General features: G+C 38.8%; 1 protein-coding gene across 2 annotated transcripts in view; it reads right to left on the reverse strand.

Annotated features, from left to right (window-relative positions):
- The window catches only part of pld1a (phospholipase D1a), a 38884-nt gene extending 16842 nt beyond the window's left edge, over positions 1-22042 (reverse strand). Inside the window, exons 1-12 of one of the 2 annotated variants that reach the window (XM_084121044.1) lie at positions 21869-22042; positions 15610-15787; positions 9835-10004; positions 9611-9753; positions 6312-6423; positions 5460-5525; positions 5071-5129; positions 4512-4604; positions 3965-4117; positions 3721-3870; positions 3352-3435; positions 2089-2170 (exon numbers count right to left, since the gene is read on the reverse strand). In XM_084121044.1, the coding sequence (XP_083977170.1) occupies positions 2089-2170; positions 3352-3435; positions 3721-3870; positions 3965-4117; positions 4512-4604; positions 5071-5129; positions 5460-5525; positions 6312-6423; positions 9611-9753; positions 9835-10004; positions 15610-15706 (1209 nt within the window). In that variant the 5' untranslated portion in view covers positions 15707-15787; positions 21869-22042. The remainder of the gene's footprint in view (positions 1-2088; positions 2171-3351; positions 3436-3720; positions 3871-3964; positions 4118-4511; positions 4605-5070; positions 5130-5459; positions 5526-6311; positions 6424-9610; positions 9754-9834; positions 10005-15609; positions 15788-21868) is intronic. The other variant, XM_084121045.1, reaches the window with a different exon arrangement.
- Between the last annotated feature and the right edge of the window lie 3585 nt (positions 22043-25627).

Below are 25627 nucleotides of genomic sequence, written 5' to 3' on the forward strand. Positions count from 1 at the left end.
GGACATAATCTGAGATTGCCGTGCTGGAATGTGTGTGTGTGAGTGTGTGTGAGAGTGACAGAGTCGCGGGCGCGATCGAACAGTGGAAACAATGTTGTTTTTGTATGTTTTTAATATCTCGTCATTTTGTTCATAGAGGACATAATTCAAACTGCAAAGTGTTAACTTATATTTGTGTACACTCGCAATAAAAAACAACAAATTCTTGCGTGTTTTGAGGGAGTTTCTTTCCTGTTTATCCTCGCCAGCCATAACCTCCGTCGTTGTTCTGACAAAAGCTTAACGTTAGTCTTCTCACATTCATGAAGTCTAATGACGGGTATACTGTAAAATCCAAATTCAACTGAACCTCCGACACGATTTAAACATCCATTGACCCAGCAGGAGATCACCATTTTCACTTTTTATCACGAAATTAACTCGCTTCAGCTTCTTCTACTATTGTTCTGCCCACAGAAATGGCGCCGGGTCGGCAAATGCTAAAAAACTAAATTTAACTGAACCTCCGGCACGATTGGAACATCCATTGACCCAGCAGGAGATGACCATTTTCACTTTTTAATCACACAATTTCCGTTTCAGCTTCTTCTTCTCATGTTCTGCATTGTAAGAATGTTGTGTTCTGCCCTCAGAAATGGCGCCGGGTAGGCAAATGCCCGTATGTTGTGACGTCATGTGGGAACTATGTATATTAAGTTACATCAAAAATGAGTTTTTGTCGTCTTCCTGTCCTCAGTGTCGACTGTTTTGGTCGTAACTTCAGTTTATGCATTTGGTCTTTTGGTGGGACATAATTAAAATAAAATTTGGTTGGTTGTTAATAAATTTTGATACTCATTTGCAAGTAGGCCTATTGATAGTGTGCGGGAGTTCATTATTTAGTTTTTTTTGCACTTGGTCTTTTGAGATAATGACTATAGGCATCATACTGTGTTGCATATCTAGCTCACTAAGTGTTTACTTTACTTTTTTTATGGTGTAGTGGCCTGTTTACACCTGGTCACTGCATACGTTTTTACTGATCAAAACGAGTTCATGCGTTTTTACTGATCAAAACGATTCCATTTACACCTAACGTTAGTCACATTGTGCGTTTTCGCAAAACTAAATCGGATCTTCTATTCCCGCGTTATATGCAGATTTAATGTAGGCCTAGTTCACGTCACCAAAAGCAACAGATATGACCAGCATTTTATTGATCATCATAAGCTCATTTCAAAATCAGCGATAGGAGAGAGCGAAAGCAGCACTGGTAACCGTTAGCCTAATATCATTTCGTTTCTTTACTATTAATGAATATGATTGTGTGATGAGCGTCTACGACTTACTTTCACTTTAATTCGCGGCATTTAGCTTGATGAATGGATCGCTCATCTGTCGTGATGCGTGTTGCAGTAGCGTCATCATATCTGGCTATAACATGACATATAGCCAATAACACGCTCTCACACGTTTATTTTTAGCACTGTTAAACTATTTGACAACTGACTCTCTCACTTAAAATCCAGCAGTTCCCGCACATTCCCACACTATTTCAGTGATTGGCTCAATGGTTGCGAATCGTCGCTCCCATTTGAATAAAGTTAAGCGCGTCATCAAATGTTCACATCACGCAGTTGCGACCCCGTCCTCTTGCTTGCTTTCCATGTGAAATCAATGGTATGCTTCGCTTCATCGCGCTGTTGTCTTCAGTGTATTGAGAACAGCCCGTCACTCGCGCACTGTGCTCGTAAATTATTTTTCAAGTTCGCACATAACTATTTTTAGGCGCAAATGCGAGTGAATTACTCGCACTGTAGAGCCCTGCTCAGCAATGGTGCTGACATATGAATTTGCACATGGTTTGTCTTAAAACATATTAAAAACACTGAATAGACATATAAACAAAAATAAAATAAAAAACTTGATTTTCACCATAGGGGGTCTTTAAAGTAAATAAATAAGCTAATACATAAGTGAATAAGTAAATAAATAAATATAACCTTACTTTGAAACTGGAAACATATTTGTGTTGCATTTCACATACACGTTAAATTGTGAGCATGGCACCAGGGACAAATGCACCAGAGTAATGTCAAGAGGACTTACAGCCTTGCGTTTCAAAATGCAGTCGAGCCTCCAGCGATTTCCTTCCACCACAGGCCTCTTCAGAAAGATCTCAGGGCTCAGCCTGCACATTACAAACACAATCATAGTAGATACAACATACTGCAGCACAAGAACACCTACTTTAAAATCTACATGAAATCAAAATGGACACAGCTTACTTTTTTAATACACATTCCTGGTCTTACCGTGCACATCATTATTTATTTGATTTCTTAAATCATTCATTAAAAAAATATATAATTTAATTTAAAAAGTAAAATAATATGTCTTTAAAATATAATTGCTCTGCTGTTTAAGATACTGTACAACCAAGTGCCAAGGCGTCAAGTGTTTTAGGACGGGAATAGTCATTTAACTGCAAAGGGAATAGTTGTAATAGTCAAAGTCATAATTAATTGCAAACTCATATTTAGATTTGGCTCCATTTTTATAGTGAATGCCAATAAAATTGTTTTCATGCAGACTTAAATCAATGTTTAAATAGTTAACATTCTACATTTAAATAGGCAGCGATTTTTTATATAACCACCCGCTCCCTCACACACACAGAAGATCAGACCATTGAGTCTATTCCAGGAGTGATATTTTTTAAATAAGGAAGACTGAAACTCGACACCAGTAAAGTAAGAGATACCGGTCTTGCTGTATAACACACACCTCCCACTCTGAGCCCCTGATCCACTGCCACAAATTCTGCATGTGGGCACGTAATGTCTATAGTGACGCTACTGCAGAGCATTACCAAACAAAGAAAAATAAACAACATACCATTTTATATCAGATTAAGGAGTGCATTTGTCATTCATGGAAGATCATAATCAGTCCAGTCAATCTTTGACAGTTAACTGTGGCTCTTTTCTTGCATCCCCATTTCACACTAAACAAGAGTATCCTAGTTAACTATCCCAATTCAAACTTATACAAATAACTATGAAGGAGTTTAAAAAAAAATCCTCTGTCCATGATTTGTCTCACTTAAATGAGCATGGACTGCCAATGTGCCCCATTAAACAAATCCAAGTATGTCATGTGCTTTCTCCAATCACACACAACTACACAAACTATTTATAGGTTGATTTCCCAGAAAAATGCAAACACGGTGACTTTGTGAAATTATCAAAACACTGTTCTGTTCGTTGAAGCAATCTGTCCAGTCCGAGATAGCAACATTGGCTCAACAAATAGTGTGATCTGTCTGCCTGAACATGTTTTCTTCTAGAAGGATAAACAGTGAGTACATACCACCAGTCTGTAATGAAGATCTCCTCTTTAGCTTCCTCCAGCGCATTGGCAACATCCTCCATGTAGGTTTTGCCATTCACATACCTGGACAATTGAATTTCTTTTTCTTTAGTTGTCAGATTTCACAGAGTAGAGGGTCAAATAGAAAGCTAAACATGACATTGTTTTTGTCTTAAATGGAAAGTTCATTAAAAAAATCCTCATGACGTTAAAAAGCTGTATGACTGTTCAACTGTATAATAACATTAGACCCCATTGTCTTTCATTGCATGGATAATAAAAAAACTATTCTGACATACAGGTTTGAAACGACATGAGGGTGAGTAAATGATGTGTTTATTTTTGGGCAAACTCTTAGATTAAATATACCATTTAGAGGGTATGTTCTCCTCCTCCCTGGCAAAAGATCCGAAGCGATGGGACCTTAAAAAGGCCTTGCCATGTTTCCGGACAAAGTTTTCAATGGCCTGACCCCACCACCGTGCATGTCTGTAGTTATGAAATTTCAGAACTAGTTTCCTGCACAAGACACACAAACAAACAAACATAAATTGTCTACAAGCTGAGAGAGACATTTATAAGTTACATCAAATTTGAGATTAAGTGAACACACCTGGACAGGTTCTCAATGCTCACTCCATGCTTGGTCTCTGTCTGTTTGGAGTCCATTTTGATGCTGAACTCATTGTCCACCAGCAGGACAAATGAAATGGCACCAGTGTCTGGCTTCATGTACAGCAGAAAAGAGTCCTTCACAACAAGCCACCTAAACAGAGAGCACAAAAGATTTCATCATTAGACTCCATCGCAACCATAAGGTCAAACCTAACCTTAAGTATGCTTCTCTAAAGCATTATTATACTGAGAGCAGTGAAAGTCAGCGAGACAGTGTCAGTTTAATCAGAGAACGAAAGTAGCACGGTATCAGTGGGTGTGGGTGTGGGTGTGTGTGTGTGTGTGTGTGTGTGTGTGTGTGTGGGCGGGTGCCCGCTCTATCTTAATTGTGTATTTTCACAGATAACACTGCTTTTAAAGAGTGTCTCACAAATGTTAAAGCTCAAAGTGAAGAGCACAGCTTCACTGCATGAATGGATTTCATCTTCTCTTGTGATTTCCTTAAAGAATTCAGCAATAGTCTTTTTTGTTTTATGAGTAATTACCTCTTGGACCAGCGGTAGCAGACTTCATTGCGGCCACAGCAGTTCATGCCTGGTATACGGTGACCTCCTGACCTTTTATAAACAATGCCTTCTCTGAAAGATACAGGTTTGTATGAGCGAGTTAAAGGGTGAATATCATGAAATCCATTAAAAACTTTGTGTCATATTTCAGATACTAAATGAGATAATAGATGTTGCAAAAAATTAAACGTATTTTAGGAGCGTCACATATTTTTTCATGGTTACATTTGCATGACAAGCATGTCCACTCCCAAATTCTCATGACTTTTAGTATTTATGCATCATGGAAAAATTTGTGATTTGTCACGCATCCAGAAAAACATCCTGACACATTATGGTAATGTGTTGCACATTAAAGAATGTACGTGCTTAATTGAAACTACTGTCACAATGTAAAAATAAATCAATACAATAAATTCAGAAAGCCTAATTAAATAAAGTTTTGTTTACTTTATGTAATATATTTAAACATAAAATTAAAACATTGATCAGTGTGAGGCAATAATAAAACAGTAAAGCAAAAAGAGTGTGTCCTTACAAGCCTTTAGGGCCCAAGTCCTGAATGAAGGACAACTGGCTTATATCAATAAACTCCATCTGGAAAAGAGAAACAATTCTGCTTAAAACTAGTGAAACAGAGACGCAGCTTCAATTAAAAGAAGTTACACCAAATCCTCAGCTATATTGACCCTCGGAGGGTATTAAAGAGGAAGAGAGGGAATTTGAGAAGAGGGAGAGAGAGAATTCCGTATGTCCTTGATTAAAGCTGTTGGAATAGCACTGAGCTGAGAGAAAGAGCTGCGCATTAACACGCACAGGACACACAGGCTCCATCTGTAATATCGATCCTCACGCTGCTGCTTCATTAAAGATAACTCAACGCGAGTTCCATCAGGGCCTGAACTCTATAATCAAGTGTGAGCTTACGGTGGCATAGTATTTTCGGTACATTTCCATCCTCAGCAGCTTGTTTAGGTAGTCTTCCAGTTGTTTCTGCAAAAAGAAAAACACATTTGTTAGTTGGTTTTAAACGTTTAATTCTGTGGCACCAGTTCTGTACCATGATAGATAATAGTAAATCTCAGAAAGTAAAAATGGAATTCAAAGTTTCCTAAATATATTTTTTGGTGATGACATTTAAACCTGAAATATGAAATCTAGCTTTCAATTATTTTACCAATGTAAATGTACTTTAAATAATCTATATTACCAACATATAGCATAAGAATTACATAATGTGTCTTAATGTTATTAATGAAAGTAGTTATAAAATATTTATAATATATATAAGAATATATTTATATTGGGACCTATATGCTGATTTACAAGTGCTACTAAGCTGAACATCCTGCTTGTAAATATTAATTATGAAAGTGATGTTTGCCTAGTAAGCCTAATGTACTGGCTGAAAGAAAGAGCTGTACACTAATGAGCAGATTAATTATTTATTCATTAGTTTATTAGTAGAATGTCCTTAAATATCTACAAAGAAAAATGAACAGGAAATATACTTCAGAAACTCAGACCATTTAAAAAGTCAGCAATAGTGAGCTTTATTCAACAGCTGGACACTTAAGAATTTCATCAGTAGAATTTTATCACATGACTCACATTTATGATATGACAAGCAGAGTATTGTTATATATGCTCAGATACCATTAAATAATGTCAAGGATGTTGTGTGGGAGAGACCTGACCACAGACTCACACGCCTTGTGATGGTGCAGATTACATCATGTGATCAAGGGTTGGTGATGCAGTAAGCATGTAGTGACTCACCCTCCGACTAGACACTTGCTCCTCTCGTGCCAACTCATCTCTGCCTCCCCGAGGGAGTGCAGGCATCTGCCTCACCTCGCTCCTCTTTATGCTCTTCCTTCTCTCAGTATGGCTAAAAAAGAGATATCATAGTCAGAGAAAAACGAGGAATAACAATAGCAAAGAGTGAATGGTGAGAATGAGTAGCCATGAAATCTGAGAAAGGAGCTAAAGACAACAGGGGAGAACAGAAAGAAAAAGAAAAGAAATTAGATACTTAAAGAAAATCAACAGGAAAAAAATGAGTGTAGAGGAAGTGAGAATAATAGCTTCTATGAGAATGAGAAGAGTATTAACTGATCTGCTGGTATTAAGAGTCGTCTAGGGCCATTGAATCACAAGTGGTCATCTGAGACGCATTACTGCTTTTTCACAAGGAAGGGCTTTTTCACACGGCCGTTAGAATAAGGTAGAAGAAAATAGCTTGCTGATTTATAATCGTGATCCTGAGTGTAGCATTCTTATGACTTAAAATCTGAGGTAGTTAATTTGAGATACTTGGGATTTTAACTAAATTAAACTGGAAGGGAAATATTCTTTACAAATTGACATATTTTCACATTTATGTTATTAAATGCCATATTAACAATCAGTACATAAGCTGAAATAGACTTGAATTAAAGACACAAAGAGACTATATTTGATGCAAAAGTCGACAGCAACAATCTTAACTTTAAACATTATTTTTGCTGCTATGTAGCCCACCTATTAAAAAATAAAGTGTAGAGTGATAAAAAAATAGCCATATGTATACTACCATTCAAACGTGTGGGGTCTGTAAGATTTTTTGTAATGTTTATGAAAGAAGTCTGTCATGCTCACCGAGGCTGCATTTATTTTCTTAAAAAAAAAAAAAATTGAAATATTGTCAAATGTTATTAAAAATTTTAATAACTGTTTTCTATTTAAATATTTTTTTTAAAATGTAATTTATTCCTGTGATGGTAAAGCTGAATTTTCAGCATCATTACTCCAGTCTTTAGTGTCACATGATCCTTCAGAAATCATTCTAATGTTGATTTGCTGCTCAAGAAACATTTCTTATTATTCTCAATGTTGAAAACAGTTGTGCTGCTTAATATGTCCATGGGAAGTCTAAAACATATTTTTCAGTATTGTATTATAAAAGTCTTCACTGTCACTTTTAATCAATTTGACGCAACCATTACATCTGTGTAACAAAAATAGTAAAAAAAAAAAAAAGATATTGCATTTTATTAATTAAAGTAGGTAGGTTCATCAAAAATCATCAAAAGTTTCAAACACTTGTTTTTGCACAACTGATGATTGATAGAGTAATAATAATAATAATAATAATTTGTTACATTTATATAGCTCTTTTCTGGGTACTTAAAGCGCTTCACATATGGAAGGGGAGAATCTCCTCAACCACCACCAATGTGCAGCATCCACCTGGATGATCATAGACAGTATAAGAAATGGACACAACGACCCCATAGACTTCAACGGAGAGTTGGAGATAGGGATGTTAACCGATGACCGTTTGACCGATGGTTGACCGTATCAACGTTAACCGATCAAAGTTGTCGGTAGTCGGTTAAAAAAAAAGTGATCTCTAAATTATAGACAGTGGACTAAACGCTACTACAGTTAGTCATCTCATTCCAAGATCTTTTTGTGTGAAGTGAACAAATCCCTCACACTAAATTTTTCATAACTCGCCTGTTTGTACTTAATAAACCAATAAAAACATTTGGCGCGAGGTCACAGCGTTTGGGTTCGCGCGTTCACAAGGTTTGCGAAAAGTAAAGGCTATAGGCTAAAACACTCGAGGTTAGAGCCAGGGCAGACGACAGGTCTGAAGCATGAAGCGTGCAAAGAAAAGTATTGTGTGGGACCATTTCACCAAAAAGAATGACACAGATGTAAGTTGCAATCATCTTTCTTTATTATTGTTAGCACTACCTCAAACTAAAGCGGAGCTGTAATTCGGAGCTGTCATTTTCTTAAATCAGCCGCGGCAATGTTTCAAATGAACTTCTCTAATGCTAGACAAATGCCTTTATTTTCAACGCGATCACCTTGTACCCAAACCATTTCGAAACTAAGGAGCCATTTGTCCTCCGATTACATACAAGCTCCTCGGTGCCGCGTTTGCAGGACTCAAGTTTCGCGCTGTAGGGGATTTTTAAAAAGTGGCAGAGCGGCAGAGAGATGCGACAGAGTTGCAAAATTGCAGGCGCGGCTTGAAATGGCTGTTATTTCAAATAGCGTAGCATATTTTAAACTAATCGGTTAACCGGTTTCAACCGGCTAATGAGGCTCGGTGGTCGGTCAAGAAATTTTTTAGTTTTCGCCATCCCTAGTCGGAGACCAGTGAAGTCAATTAGAAGCACTCACTTCCTGATGGCTGAGCATACTGCTACTGCGCAGCCTCAAACTGAGCTTGACGACGTAAATGTGACATGAGCAACCTGTCTGACAGTTGTAAGTCTTCTAGTAGCTGTGCCAAGAGAAATCTGAATCATTCCCTTCCGAATCTTGCAGAGACGGAGAGCGTGAGTAGGAGCTGTCCATGAGCTAGGAGCAGGAGCAACTTAATTACTCTCTATGGGCTTCTTCCTTGACTTCATCGGACTTCATACCTCCACGTCCCCCCAATTGCCTGCGAGCTTCTCCTCCTGTCTTTACGGTAATTTCTCTACTGTGCGACAGAGAGTCGTGTGGTTATGACGCAATCGTTAGCCTAGTTTTACAAAAACGTCTTCTACGGGGCCATAGTGTAAGATAAAAGGTAATGGAGCCTTTTATATCGTGTTTCTTTAGAAATAAACAATGGACCAATGGAGTCTTTAAACGCCTCAGATGTAAAGTTATTCGCTGTCAAAGTGACGCCAAAATGAATGGGAGTCAATGGAATGCTAACAGCAGGTAATGGCTTGTTAGCCAATGGATGCCCCCATAGAAGGTACACTTTCCCGGTGCAAGATTACCCCCTTGTGGATGATGCAATGGCAGCCATATTGCACCAGAAGGCCCACCACACACCAGCTTATTGGTGGAGAGGAGACAGAGTGATGAAGCCAATCAGTACATATGGGGATGATTAGGAGGCCATGATGGACAGAGGCCAATGGGCTAATTTGGCCAGAATGCCGGGGTTACACCCCTACTCTTTTTCCAGAGGACATATAGGTGGAGTAGGTGGGGTAGGCCGTCTTTTATGTTGTCCAGTGTGTATGTAGCATTTACACTACAAATGCGTATTAATGAGTATATCTATAGGGCAGGGGTCTGACCTTCTGGTGGGCAGTGGGATCCTCATGAGGGTCTTGTATCGCAGAAGCTCTCTGTGCAGCTCCATGAAGTGCTTTTCTTTTCTCTTGACTATCCAGGTGAAGTTCCCATGTTTGAGCTCTATCTTAAACACCGCTGGCATTGCCTGTGGACACAACGGTGATGTGAGATCTGTGACATAGAACCTTTTAACTAGTTATAACCAGTCAAACTTATAACCACAGACCTTGGACACGCCTCTGTGTTTAGAGATTTTGAAGCGGTCTGGAGCCCTGGTGAAGCGTTCCACATCTAGGATCTTGGCAGTGATGGGGGCAGCGGTCAGGTAGACCTGCGCTTCTGTCTCTTTAAAGCCAACCGTCCTGTACACGGCAGAAAAAGGGATACAGGAAGCTCCTGTAGGAAAACAACAGTGCGGACTGAGGCATGCCTGCAGGGAATGTGAGCTCCAGTGTGTGTGTGTGTGTGTGTGCTGAATACTTCTTGTGACGTGCTACATCATGTTACACAGTTGTCCTCACATCCCTTTCTTTTACACACGTCACACATTGCCCAGATTTTTACACACGTCACACATTGCCCAGATCCCTGATTAGACAGACCTATTGTAACCCTTTTTTACTCCCTGTCTGAAATATTATTGGCAAAAGAACTTGTACTTATACTACTAAACTAAATAAATAGATGTATCCCACACACTTAGGGCTGGGTATCGTTCAAAATCTTTCGATCCGGTGCCATTTTTGATACCTCAGTTTCGATAGCGGTTCCTAACGATACTTTTTTCGATACCAATTTTATGAAATCCATTTTAACAAGATTACATAACACATTACCTCAGAAAATTTTGGTTTTATTTTTTCAGTTTGACTCATGCTCCTTAGCCAGTGCACAAAGGAACAAAAAATCTTATTTGAATATATTTCAAAATGTAATTTATTCCTGTGATGTCAAAGCTGAATTTTCAAAATCATTACTTCAGTGTCACATGATCCTTCAGAAATATGAAAACAGTTTGCTGCTTAATATTTTGGAAACTATGATACATTTTTTTTCATGATTCTTTGATGAATAAAAATGTCAAAAGAACAGCATTTATTTAAAAACGAAATATTTTGTAACATTACACATTTTAATGTCACTTTTGATAACTTTAATGCATCCTTACTGAAAAAAGATTCTGACTGACCAACACATTTTTGAACGGCTGTGTACACTCAGTAGGTTATTATTGCAATATAAACACTGTCAGAGTGATCAACAAGGTACCTCTTCATTTACCAGTCGAAGGCGAAGCAACTTTCTGCTATTATGTTTACTCCGTGGCTGTGCACTGTCAAGGTCTTCATCATATTTGTCGTGGTACCGGTCTTTGAAGCAATTATTTTACCGCAAATACTGCATCGCGCGCTGTTGGCATCGAGCCTGGAGAAATGTAGCCACACTTTTGATCGACTTTTCCACATCTTTAAGGTATTATGTGTGTGTGCTCGCATCTCATGAATATGTGCGCGGAGAGTTTGTGTGTGTGTGCTCGCGTCTCATTGAGTATGTGCGCGAGTTTTGTGTGTGTGCTCGCGTCTCATAAGTATACGCGTGGAGAGTTTGTGCGTGCGCGCGCGCGTCTCATACGAGTATGTGCGCGGAGAGTTCCGCGCTTCTCGTGTGTGTAGAGTTACGCAAACTCTACACATGTATGTGCGTGAGCGACTTTATGTGTGTCGTTCTGCATTTCATATGTATATGTTTGAGCACTGACGTTGACGAGTTAACCCCTTAGGTATCGAAATCTGGTACCGAACAACATGTCATTTTTCGATACTCGATAGTATTGAGGCAATTCGATCGGTACCTAAAAAGTATCGAAACTCGGTACCCAGCCCTACACACACTGATATAGCTTCAAAATAATTTTATTATTCTTCTTAATTTATTACAAAGTTTCATTCATGCGACCTTCATCAGGCATCGTTTTCAAACAGGAAGTTGAATAAACCCAATTTAAAATACAAAGCAGCCAACTGTAACGTTTTGGCTGATGAAGCAGACAGACAAAGCTTGATTCCAAACAATACAGCAAAGTTTTAATGTACACAAGCAGGTGAACAGGACGCATCTTGTGGACTTCACATCAGGACCAACAAGAAAATTACAATCAATAATAGCCAATCACATACCAGGACAGAAAAAGTCACAACCAACTTCAATGGATCAACAATCAAATACAATTAGCCAAAATACAAGCATTACACAATAGACCAACGCTACTTTTGCGTCATCGAAGGGTAACGCCCCTTTTTGGGGGAAAACAAACGGATTCCCCTAAGAACAGAACTCGCTCGCTCTAAACTTTGCAGAAGTTTCTTGATAGCAAAAATCGCACAAACATACACTCTCTTTGGACTATTCAGACATCTACCACTATCTCGTGGAATCACCAAGTAAGTAGCCTATTTTTTTTTTTTTGTCATTAACACACTCACAGTATAACAAACTAGACGATGAGGCCATGTCAAGAGGAGTTGGTGGTTTACTTGGATCATATTTCACTTGATTTAAGCTATTGACATAGTTTTGTTGTCGACTAGCTATAACTTACTAGTTAGAAAGAATTAACGTTAGCTCTCACTAGGCACGCTAAATGTGTATGGGACCTATGTATGGGGCATGTTTTTCATTGTCTCTACCCCACTTAAGGTACGGACTATTTATGTTTTTAGCATCTGACATGATTGTTCTGTACAGTGTTTGAGGGTTTCTTACTAGTATAGCTAGTCGACAACAAAACTGTCAATAGCTTAAATCAAGTGAAATATGATCCAAGTAAACCACCGACTCCTCTTGACATGGCCTCAATCGTCTAGTTTGTCATACTGTGAGTGTGTTAATGACAAAAAAAATAGGCTAACGTTACTTACTTGGTGATTCCACGAGATAGTGGTAGATGTCTGAATAATAGTCCATATTTGGCCACTGCGTGGGGTCATTAATCCAGTTTTCGACCATTTCAAAGGGACACCTCAGTAACTCCCTATCCAGTAGCTTCTTTAAATACCGCTCACGGTCCTCGGCCGGCAAAGAGAGTGTATGTTTGTGCGATTTTTGCTATCAAGAAACTTTGCAGGTCTAGAGCGAGCGAGTTCTGTTCTTAGGGGAATCCGTTTGTTTTCCCCCAAAAAGGGGCGTTACCCTTCGATGACGCAAAAGTAGCGTTGGTCTATACACACTATACTTCTATAACAGACCATCAACAACTAGCCTTCTAGTAGTATCTCCAATTACCCCTGTGAAACAGATAATAATACATAAAATGGATAAAAACCCTTTCGCACGTACGATCACACTGGTGTGATCAGTCTAGGCTGGTCCCTGGAGCATACGATCACACCAGTGTGATTAGAACGATCAGTGCATCACATGATCAACTGCTATATTCAAATGTGCTTTCAAATAGCAAGAGGTAGGCTCATGCTAAGTGTACTGCACGTGTTAATTGTATTATTTACATTGCAATACCCATAAATGGTAAGATGCACGTAAATTGTTGCGTCCAACATTGTTGAAATTTACAACTGTTACCTTACTTCGGTTTCTTTGCGGGGACACCGCCTTCACCTGCCATGTCTATCGGCTCGCTTTCGGGTTAAACTTTCCGCGACTGCGCATCTGGGTTATAGGTTGCCAGGCTGAGGTGACAAACGGGTTGAAAATGTATATGGTGTGTGGATTGTGTGAATATAATGCATTTAATACAAGATCTGGCAACTGTAGGGTGACCATATTCCAGGACATGTCCGGCCGGGATTTCGAGATCGCCCAAAATATCCGGGATACGGCTTTTGCTTTCTCGTCGCCATTCATTTTGTTTACATGCACACCTTTTGATTCAGTAGGACTGAATTAATTCCGATTGGTGAATCTGAATGTAGTGTTTACATGAACGCTAAACAAGTGATCGGTTGATGTGCGTTTTAGCATTGCTAAGAAAATTCCTGTGTTTTCGTCTCGATCGGGATCCATGTGAAGCAGAATGCATGACCTGCAAAGCTGGCACGTACGTGTCAGTGTCAAATAATGTAATAATGTAAACATAATGAATGGTGATTGTAGAACGAATCCCGGGCATTTTGGGCGATCTCGAAATTCTGGCCAGACATGTCCTGGTTAAACAGGACGTATGTTCACCCTAGGCAACTGGTCAACATTAGACAAACATATTGGTCTGATTATTCATAAAGGAGTTTGGGCCATGCAAATTACGGGAGTTTCCCGGGAGAAATAACAAACTGGGAGGGGTCCGGGAGATGGGGCTAAAAAACGGGAGAAACCCGAGTCGAAGTGCTCCCAGGTGCTATTCTGCCATACATTATAGTTATCCTTTTTACCCGCTTAGAAAAGCGCCAAGTTTTATTTTGTGTCACCATATTTGGTCGTGAAACTGTATTTAAATAGGGAAAACGTGGAGGTGTTTGGTCGCTTCTAACTTCATTTCTGTTTGGATCCTAATGAATGAACTGGGCTATGCTAAGTGCTATCAAAGTGTCGCCGCGCGCCAGAGCGATTGATTGCACACACTGAGACGAGAGAGGTAAGTTATGTATCAACTCGTCTTAGTTAAGGGAATAACATAGTTTAATATGAAAAAAACGGTGGAGTGTTCCTTTAAAGTTTACTCTATTCTTCTCCCAGTTCACCAGCCACTTATGGCGCTTTTCCACTGCATGGTACGGCTCGGTTCAGCTCGGTACGGTTCGACTCGGCGTGGAACGGTTCGGCTCGCTTCGCTTTTCCACTGCGTGGTACGACTCGACTCGGTACGGCACGGTTCGGTTCGCTTTAGCTCGGTTGCTTTTCCACTGCAGTTAGTACCACTTCAAAGTGGGTGGGACTGATCGTTATAGTTGCCGTCTCTACTGCCATGATATCATCATATTAAATGTGAATTTTTCATTCCGTGTTTCCCCATCCACTCCTCGGCAACCAACGAGAGGAACGTCTGCACCTCGTCCACTGACCACGATTCAGCCATTTCTTTTTTTGAAGTTTATACTCTTTTTTTTATTTTTAAAGCAAATACTTTTAAAACAGGCGCTACAGCGTGGCTGTTGTCTACTGGCTATTTAAATCTAGCGGGTTTAGGGTCTCGTGTCGTAAATACAATGACGCTGGTAGTGATGATTCTGTCTGACCAATCAGTGATCTGCAGTGTTTTCACGTCACATTTTAGTATCGGTACGGTACGCTTGGAACCTCAACAGAGGTGGTACCATTTAAAGCGAGCCGAAGCGAGCCGTACCGTACCGTACCATGCAGTGGAAATGCGCCATAAGTGAGCCGTACCGAACCGAGCCGTACCGTACCATGCAGTGGAAATGCGCCATAAGTGAGCCGTACCGAACCGAGCCGTACCGTACCATGCAGTGGAAATGCGCCATAAGTGAGCCGTACCGAACCGAGCCGTACCGTACCATGCAGTGGAAATGCGCCATAAGTGAGCCGTACCGAACCGAGCCGTACCGTACCATGCAGTGGAAAAGCGCCATTACTTTCATGTATTTCGGGAGAAGTGGATGAATTCACGTGTTGTAAATCCAACAGATCCGATCCTCTGAACTGCGGCACAAACTAACATGGCGGCGCCAATCGCGCATGCAGCTCAACTAACGCGATCGTTATAAACGTGTTTAAACAACAAAACACTTCCACTTGCATATATTTGACAATCGGAATATCAGATATTTCATGTCATAGCTAACAAATTTATGAATATTTTGAATAAAAAAGGAAAAATGACATAAAAGCAGATCATCCTTCATTCAGCGCTGTTCTTGCTTCGGTGTGTCACGTGACAAGCAATGATGCGTCACCATGGAAACCATAAAGTGACACATTCTAAATAACGGTCGCCTTGTTGAAAAACTCACGCTGGGGGGTCAGCCAGAATATTTTAAACTTACGTGTGAAAGGGTTAAATGTGTATGAAATAATAATAATCACTCACCTGAGGGGTTAAACTCAGAGTCCACCTCTTCAGGTTCATCCTCAGCATCTGAGAACCCCAGTTCCCTGGTGTCCAGGTTCTCCACAGCGTCACTCATGTCTGCTTTTATCCTATTGAGTTCCTTCTTATGGGCTCACTGAAGCATTCAGCACTCTTCAGCCTGAAGGGCCAGCATGGCCTGTTTGAACACACACACGTCCAATCAATAATACCCTAAAGATATGGTTCTCAACTACTGTAGAAAGGGAAAACAATAGCCTACTTAATATCCTCAAACAAACCAAAAAATTGTGCATAATTAGGATTGCAAACTGTTTAGCAACTTCTAAAAAGGAAGGAGAAGGAGAGACAGATTTTGCTGTCAATGTCAAAGTTGTGCATCCAACCAAACTCTAGTTTTGGATCAAACTCATCTGTGACTTTGTAGCTAGTAAAATTTGTTAGATTCCATCACAGACATGCACATGACACGTGTGACATGCACTCATTCTTGAAAATCATGAATATTAAATATCACTAGCAATGAAGATAAATTTGGTTTGTGCCAACAATAATTTGTTTTGTGTAGTGATTCTAGTGAATCATTGCCTGCCAAGTGCATAAAATACTGAAATTCAAGTTCGTATGATAAACAAATCCAGTACTGTGTTGTGTCACCACTTGATGTCCAATTTCAATTCTGGGACCTGAAGCAAAACCAGCTCTAATCTAATTACAATGAATTAGTTGGTATAGCAACCTATACCAAATGTCTTTATCATATTCTTTTTCATTCAGAAATTAACTACGTGTCATGTTTCCATTGTGCTTGGAACATTTGTGTAACATGATAATGTAATTTAATGTTCTTTAGTCATAAAGTCATAAAGTCTTTAGTCATAAAAACCTTTGTAATTATATTATATTATATTATACAGTACAGTCACAGTATTGTGACTGGTGTTGTGACAGTATCGGGTGGTGATGGCGCAGTGGATAAGACGCATGCCTTTGGTGTGAGAGACCCGGGTTCGAATCCACTGTGAGACACCAATGTGTCCCTGAGCAAGACACTTAACCCCTAGTTGCTCCAGAGGCGTGCGACCTCTGACATATAGCAATTGTAAGTCGCTTTGGATAAAAGCGTCAGCTAAATGAATAAATGTAAATGTATTGTATTGTTACAAAAATGTCTATTTAAAACAAGTGCTGTTCTTTTAAATGTTCTATTCCTCAAATAATCCTGAAAAAATGCATGATTTTTTTTAAGCAGTACAATTGTTTCAACATTGATAACAGTGAGAAATGTTTCTGGAGCACAAATCAGCATATTGACACTTAAAGGGTCACGACACCCCCCTCTTTCAGCTCAAGTCTAGCTCACAATCTTTTTGAAAAATGCAACTTAATTGGGCGTGGTGGCTGTGAGAAGAAGGCAGGGGAGTGGGTGTGGTGTGGCCATAGACTGTAAGGGTGTGGCACCACGGCAGGGGAGAGGGGGGACTGTCATCGCCAGTGGCCCATGCATGCATATCGACTGTCACTAAATCAGTGGTAACACGTGAGGAAATGCTAGATTTTTTTATAGCTGGCAAAGTTATAGTCTAATGAAATGCACTGATACCTTATAATTGTATTTAAAACATATAAATGCACATGTATGTATAATTATGTCATTATAAAATATATATTTGTTTATATACACACTATAAATGCATATTTGAAAATAAAAAAAGATTCGCTTAAAAAAAAAAACGTTCCGTACATAGCCTAGATCTACGCGCCCCCTAAACCCACATAATAAATATGGACAGTGACATAGAAATTTGCACAAATAAGCATACGTTCCATACAATTGAGGTATTATCGAAATATCTAAATTTTAATAACGAGTGATTATTTAACAAAAGGCAAGTAAAACGGTCAGGGTTACATTTTAGACACACACACACACACCTCTGAAGCGATAGAAAAGTCCTCGGGACCGCATCACTCGCAAGACGAAACTTGTATTGGTGTACAAGGTCGAAGTCCACCATTCTCCCGTTGAATGGTTGCTACACACACATTAGATGTGTCCGTGGTTGATGGCCAACCAGCCGCCCGCAGTCAGAGTCCAGCCCTGGCAGCATCGCGAGGAAAGATGCACTGGAACTTTTGCACCACGAAAACAAACGCGCGTCCCATCATTGCCTCTCTCATCTACTACGCGATATCATAGATTGACATGTCTGTCATTGGAAAGTTCCACGTGGTGTCATGAATAATTAATAGAAAGTGTCTTCTCATTGGATAAAAAACTCAGTCTCATTAATAATTATGAGACACCGATGAGTCATCAGAGTACTATAGTGCTCTGCCACGTCACAGCCAGTGACGTGGACACGATGAAGATTTTAAACCAGGAAGACGAAAATAGCTTATAAAAACTAAAATTTAACCATTTCCCCCCTACTATTAAATCTAACAGATGCTAACTTTGTCTTCAATGGTGTTCAACACACATACCTCTGTTAAAATCTCAGAAATTTTGGTTTAGGGTGTCGTGACCCTTTAAGACTGGAGTAATGGCTGCTGACAATTCAGCTTTGCAAGCACAGTAAATTACATTAAAAAAAAAATACTGATCCATTCTAACCATCCAAACCTTGACCTCCTAGTTTGCTAATTTCTATTTAAAACATTTCCTCTTTAGATCAGGCCAAAGGCCAGAGGTCAAATGTCTTCTCCTGTGGAGCATGGGGCCCCTTTAGTGAATATTATTCTAATAATACACACAAGATCAGATCAGATCAGTGTCATTCTCTCACAAAAACAGTTATTAAAAAGGAGGCCACATCCTGTTTTCTGTAATACCACTAGGAGCAAAACCAAGAATATTCCCCAAACGCCAAAACAGTTCAGGAAGTGATAATAGCTTTCAGAAATACAAAATCCAAGAAGCTGTTCACTGCTCATTCCTTTACATTTCCTTTAATATTATTCTGCCAGTTAGTAGTATGATTGAGAGGTTGAATATGAATTCAGATTTGAAGGTGACAGGATTGGTGACCCATCTGAAACTATAAATACAGTTAAACTATAGAGTGGGAGGTGAGATGATGCCACAACAGACTGATCATATGTCACTGAAGCCATTAAACAATCAGATAATCACAAAAAAAGTTTGATAATCACAGATGTGGGATCCTTTTTTTTTTTAAGCCTTTCACACAAAAAGTCAGCATTTGTTTTCTTACAAAAAAAAAAAAATTATTAGAGAAAATAAGAGGAAACACAGAGGGCTGCTCTCTTGATTTGTCTCAGAAAGACTATAGTTAATTCCTTTAGACTGCAGTAATTTTGCTGCCAAGCACACATTCTCTCTGTAACTACCCCACAAAACCTTCTATAATGGAACATTTTCTCCTCTCATTGGTTGGTTGCAGTGGTCTGCAGAGTACAGATACTAGCTGGTCTGTTCAGTCTGATCGCATAATGGCCATTTAAAATGTGTGGAAGAGAAATTATGTGTGCTAGAGACTCGAGAGAAGCTGAAACGTTTGAACTTCCCATTTTACATGAGACAAGTTTAACAGTGAGGTGTGGCTTTTTGGCAAATCTGAACTCGATATGACATCACCTTTTCCAGTCCAGCTACCTTTAGAAGCTTCTGTTTAACTCAGAGAAACAAACCCTTCAATCCTTCAATCCTTAGTAGACAAAAAGTCCTGAAATCCATTCACAAACAAAGAGACAACACTGGTATGTTTCAAATCATTCTTCGCTACAATGTCACTGCTCTCCGAAAATATATATATATCAATCTGGACTTTCTTTCAGTCAATGTGAAATTGGAAATCTATGTACTTTCTGAGTGTACGTTGACATTTTTGGTCTTCCTGTGAATGATTTGTCGCTGCAAATGGTTTCAAAGGGGGAAAAAAATTGTCTTTGTAATATCAAATCTAAATATAATAACTTCCTTTTTTCAGCTGACATAATTTTGGCTCTTCAGGTTATACAGTAGGCATTATTTTAGAATGCTCCAATTAAACTCACTCCGTCCCCATTCTGGTATATGAAACTCCAATTTTTCCTGATCAAATAAATTACAGCCATACATTTTACACATAAATACCACACATAAGAGTGGTAAAATAGACTCACCATTTTTTTTTTTGTCTATGGTGACCGTGTTTACTGTAAATCTACAGGACGGTCTAGCTAGTGGGTTGTCTAAACAATAGTGGTACAGGTAGAGAGGTTCCTAGTGGAAGAAAGGACTCATTCACTCTCTCTGTGTGTAGGTGAACATTTATGACTGTGCCGTATCTCATTCGTGTCTCTCACCTGTTCACTGACCTTTAGAGCCAGCTTTAAAGAGATGTGCACAGATCAGAGAGGGGCAGTGAATCAGCTTACTCCGTTGGTACAACATTGCATTTTTATGAGTCTTTAGATATCTTCTTCTAGCCCAACCCTTACAATCTCAGAATGGAGCATTCCTGAGTAAAGGGGCATATATTTACTGTTTCAAGATTTATATACACACGTGTGATTTAACAGACAAACATCTGTTCTGTGTGCTGTACGGCAGAGACAAAAGCTATAGGCTAATTCCTCATATGGCTGATGTGAACATTTAGGAAGCAAACTAAACCTAAAACATACTCAATTTAAAAGCAGCCAAACATACAATAACACTAAGCTATCATTTAAAACTGGGAATTTGAGAAATACAATTTACTTCTACCCAGGGAATAGTTTACCTTCAGTTTGCTCATCAAAATGCAATATGTTTGTCCAGCAGCTCTCTAAGAGACGTGTTATATTGAAGAGGAAACAAAATAAAAGCTCTGATCAAAAGAAAAACATTTGAACATATACGATCATTGGCTCTCTGCGGCTCTTAATAAACAAATCTTGATGTAAATTATCTAAATGAGGACATAGGCCATGCAGTGAACTGTAGAAAATAACTGCAGTACATTGAGAACTTTAAGTGCTCTATCTGTTAGACAAGCCAAGCTAATATAAAATAATAAACACTTTCAACAAGTGTCCCTCACTTTTATTTTCAGTATTTTGTCTTGATTGCCAAAAAAAATAATAGACATTTCTTAAAACAAGAAAAATGTTCTTGAAGCAATATTATATATTCGACACTGATACAGTATATTATACGCAGATATTATATAGTACTATTATATTTTGCGTACTAATCTACAGAAATACACAGATAATGATGGGAGAGGAAAAGTCAGTGAGAACGTTCTGTAGATGGGATATCAGCTGTTGCTTCCTGCCAACAAGTTCCTGCCCATTGTAATTCGACATGGGGACAAGGCTAACGGCTTTTGTGAGGAGAGCAAAAAAAATATTATGCAACCACATAGACCTTTATGAAAAACTGCTACAGACACTGGCGTCACTTGTGTGTGTTGGGGCACGCATGAGGCTAAATAATTGTGAACATGTGACATGAAGCCACAAACAAAAGTTATCCATTCATCTTTCATATTAGGATGGGCTGTGTCATCGAATTACAGTCTCCATGTAAGTTTCAGTTGTCCTTGCCAACATGATGTGCAGTTCAGCAGGACTGTTTCTCCTGTTTTTAGCCTGATTTTTATTACGATCTGTTTTCAGAGCAAATGCACTTCGCACCTGAAGGTAATTTATGACAGGACCAGCACTGTGTCTTTTTACACATGTTTGAGATAGCATAAAGTTCCCAGCAGCTCAGGGTCAGAAGTCTCTTGCATTGTGATTAATGAATGACAAGATTCAAATAGAAGAGATAAGTAAACAACAGACAGGGCCATTTAAAACAAAAGTCAATGAAAACAAAAATTAGCCAAACTGAGAAAGTGTCAGACTAAAGGGTGTAATGCATTTATAGTAAATTGAGTTAAAAGTGTACTATATTAAATTGTAGTGTATTGTATCCTTGCTCTTTAGCACAGTTGAAAAAAACAAGAGATTATTTTGGAGCCTGAGAAAATCCAAGTTGACTTTCCTCTCTCTTGTGCACTGGTCACACATTCCACCATGGATACAAAAGCCTCTCACACTGGGGTGAGACAGGAGTCAAGGCATATTGGTAACTTACCAGAAAGATTTTCACATATCACAGTTATACACACACACACACACACACACACACACACACACACTCATTCATAACCGTTGCTAGATATTTCCAAGTCGTCATTCCTTCTAACTCTTCAAGCTTAGCTGAAAAACAAGTTTGGAGCAGAGCATTGAGCAACAACAAACTGCACAAAGTTTCACTGACCTGCCTTGGTAGACGTGATTCCCACATGATAAATCAGCTGTGCTGTTTGACTCCTACAACAATGAAAGACTAACTCATAATTTCGCAGACAGCGTTAAGAGAGTATCTCTCTCCTTTTCTGTGACTCTACACAGAGACTAAACAAGAGGGCAGTGGAGAGATCAGTCATAGGCCAATGTCTTTGAACGGGGCGGGGCCTTTACTGGATTCTGAAGTGTCAGTCGCAATCGCTCAGCCAATCAAGTTCAGAAAGTCACAATATGCTCCTCCCCTCCACAGCTGTTTTATGCATATACTAACTGATATCTTCTCATAAAAAAGAAGAAATGTTTGTAGCTAATTGTACTGTGGTTTCTCACAGATATCAATGACAATGAAATCAGTGATTTCAAAAAAGAGCAAATAGAGACATTTTTCAAAAAAAAAAAAAAAAAATCTAAATATATAGTAGTAATCTCACATATCTCATAGTCACCTAGAGTTTTAGATGAGCTCTCAACAAAATGAAAAATGCTGGATTATTGTTTTAACCCAAATGCTGGGTTCAGCATGTTGGGTCATTTTATTGGGTTAGTTTTTAATATTGTTCCTGTAACTCAGCTGCTGTGTAATTTTTTTACTGTCAATACAAATGATGAACACCCTCGCATACCTAACCAGAGCTGGCCTGGGTCAATCGTAACCTAATGTTGGCTAGTCTGTACCAAACCAGTTAAAACTGGATACATTTGTCAACGGTCATTTTCAATTCAATTCGCGTTTATTTGTATAGCGCTTTTCACAATACATATCATCATTTAAATTTTCAAAGCAGCTTTACAGAAAGATTCAAGATAATTTTGTGTTCTGTTCTTAGAGAAAACTTCCTGAATGAAATCAAGTTTGTATTACATTGTATTCTATCATAATATTACTCTACAAATAGGAAAACAACTGTAGTCTCACATTTTACCTTTTTTGTTTATATGTAGGCCTACGTCACAGCTAATCTAAAACGCTAGGATCTCAAAGGACGCGCCGGCGCCACCATGGAAGTTTCACCACCCACCATCAAACGAATGCGCGACCAGGCATCGACGACATCGCTGTCATGTAACAAAGTTGCGCTGCGCTCCACTGACTACATTAAATGTAAAATAAAGCTGTTCTTTAATGTAACAAACATGAATATGAGATTGTCATTTAATGTAGTGGAACTGCCTGACAGGATATAGCTACACCTTAAGAAACATGTGTTTTTTACTATTCCCATACTGTGACAGCAGAAAAGATATGCCTACATTTTTTATTAAACATTGATGGAGCAACAGATTTTGTTTGAAAATATATCATAAAATTGGTCTATTTAAAAAAAAAAAATCTTACAAATGTATGAGGTGGCAAGTTGAGCCTTTTGCCATGTTGGGGTAAAAGTCCCAACTTGCCACCTCATACATTTGTATTTATACAAATATTTTAGCTAAAGTAATATGTTTGGAATAATATCTAATAAATACTTGTTCAAAAGTATTATATTTAGATTTTAGATTTTCAGATGTCCACTTGAGTGGACAGTATGCGTTTAGGGTTTTAACTAAAGATACTGTAACACAGCAATACTGTGTGTATTTAATAAACCTTGAATAAAATTATATAAATTCATGTAAAAACTATAAAATATATATTTTTAAAAAACTTTGCATATCTTTGATATCAGAACATGAGGACGTGATTCCATCATAGATCTCTACAACCTGTCAAGGTACAACTGTGGAAACTCAACTGAGATGCTCCCTTCAGTCTTCCAGAGTATGTCGATTTACCCTTATTAGCTGATAATTCTGATTAGGTTAAAGATGGACACATTTCTAACATAGATCTCCTCTGAGAAAACCTAGCAATCACATGTTTTTAATCTCATCTGAAATGAGCAGTGGTGGGGTAACGCATTAACACAAGTAACGTGCTTTACGTAATCAGATTACTTTTTTGATGTAAGGAGTAAAGTAATGCATTAAGGTACCATGCATTACATAATCAGATTACTTTTTGATGTTACGAGTAAAGTAACGCATCACAAGTAACATGCATTATGTAATCAGATTACTTTTTGATGTGAGGAGTAAAGGAACGCATAACAAGTAACATGCATTACGTAATCAGATTACTTTTTGATGTGAGGAGTAAAGTAACGCATCACAAGTAACATGCATTACGTAATCAGATTACTTTTTGATGTGAGGAGTAAAGTAACGCATTACAAGTAACATGCATTACGTAATCAGATTACTTTTTGATGTGAGGAGTAAAGTAACGCATTACAAGTAACATGCATTACGTAATCAGATGACTTTTTAATGCAAGGAGTAAAGTAACGCATTACAAGTAACGTGCATTACATAATCAGATTACTTTTTTGATGTTACAAATAAAGAAATGCATTAAAGTTACATACATTACATAATAAGATTACTTTTTGATGTTATTATGAGTAAAGTAGTGCATTACAAGTAGGATGCATTACATAATCAGATTACTTTTTGACAGAGGTGGACAACAACACAACACAAAGTACACAACTTCCTTACTTGAGTGAAAGTACAGATACTACTACTCCGTTACAAGTAAAAGTTGTAAAGACCAATTTTTACTTAAGTAAAAGTACAGAAGTAGGCCTACTCGTTTTTTAAAAGTACTTAAAGCCACACCGCGGACTTTGTGACCTAAAGAGTTGACGCATACGAGTTATTTTAAATGATTCCTCAGGCCAATATACAGCGTTTGACACTATTAATGCTCCGAGCGGGGCTGCCCTCTTGAAATACCGCCTATGTAAGTTTGGAGAAGACGGACCGTCGTTGGCCAGGTCATGTGACCTGGAGAACGTATCGCTTTACGGCCATCACGTGACCATAGGCTCTGATATACTCATGGAGCAGACTTTTGCGACAGTGCTGCGGCGCTTGTGGCCTCTAGGGGCGCTAGACTTGAAAGTTACAGGTCTAGCGCCCCTAGCGCCCGCAAAAGTTCCGCGGTGTGGCTTTAAGTATCAAAAGTAAAAAGTAAATGTCAATGCATTGTTTTATTATTGTTATATTGTTGTATGTAATACTTACAGTACCTTACACTCTAAAAAATGCTGGGTTGTTTTTTCAACCCAAATACTGGGTTGAGACTGTTGGGTAAGGATGCTGGGTTGATGTAACCCAATTTGGGTTGAAAATCATTCTTAATATGTAACCCAGCGGTGCTGGGTTGGGAACGCGGACGTGAAAGAGAGCACGCACGTCACGCAACAACAACGACACCAGTTGGAGAAGCCGCCATTTTCTTAGCGCCTTCAGGTGGAAGCAAATAAAAGAGAATCTCTGAATCTATGCCTGCCTACCCTCATATCAAATTTATTTCTAGAACACAGTTCCAGTATGGGATTGAATGTGAGATTGAATAAGTGCACTCAATAACGTCCACAATGGTTCCAGACGCCCAAATGGCTGTTCCCTCAAATAGTGCCCTATTTAGTCTCTATGAAAAGTCTCTGTGTTAGCCTTACTGTTCTCTATAAGCTAGTGTGCTCCTAAAAACAATGACAACATTTGCATTTAGAAGACCAAAGCCAACGATGAAAATGAAAATCAGGTTGATGTCAGAATCCAACATCAGATTGACGTTAATCTCCAAGGTTGGACAGACGTTGTATTGTGGTTGAAAATGAAAATTGGGTTGACGTCAGAAACCAACATCAGTCTGGTTCTGACGTCAACCCGACCAAAATCCAAA

Source organism: Abramis brama, assembly GCF_963993115.1.
Source record: "Abramis brama genome assembly, chromosome: 7".
Classification (NCBI taxonomy): domain Eukaryota; kingdom Metazoa; phylum Chordata; class Actinopteri; order Cypriniformes; family Leuciscidae; genus Abramis; species Abramis brama.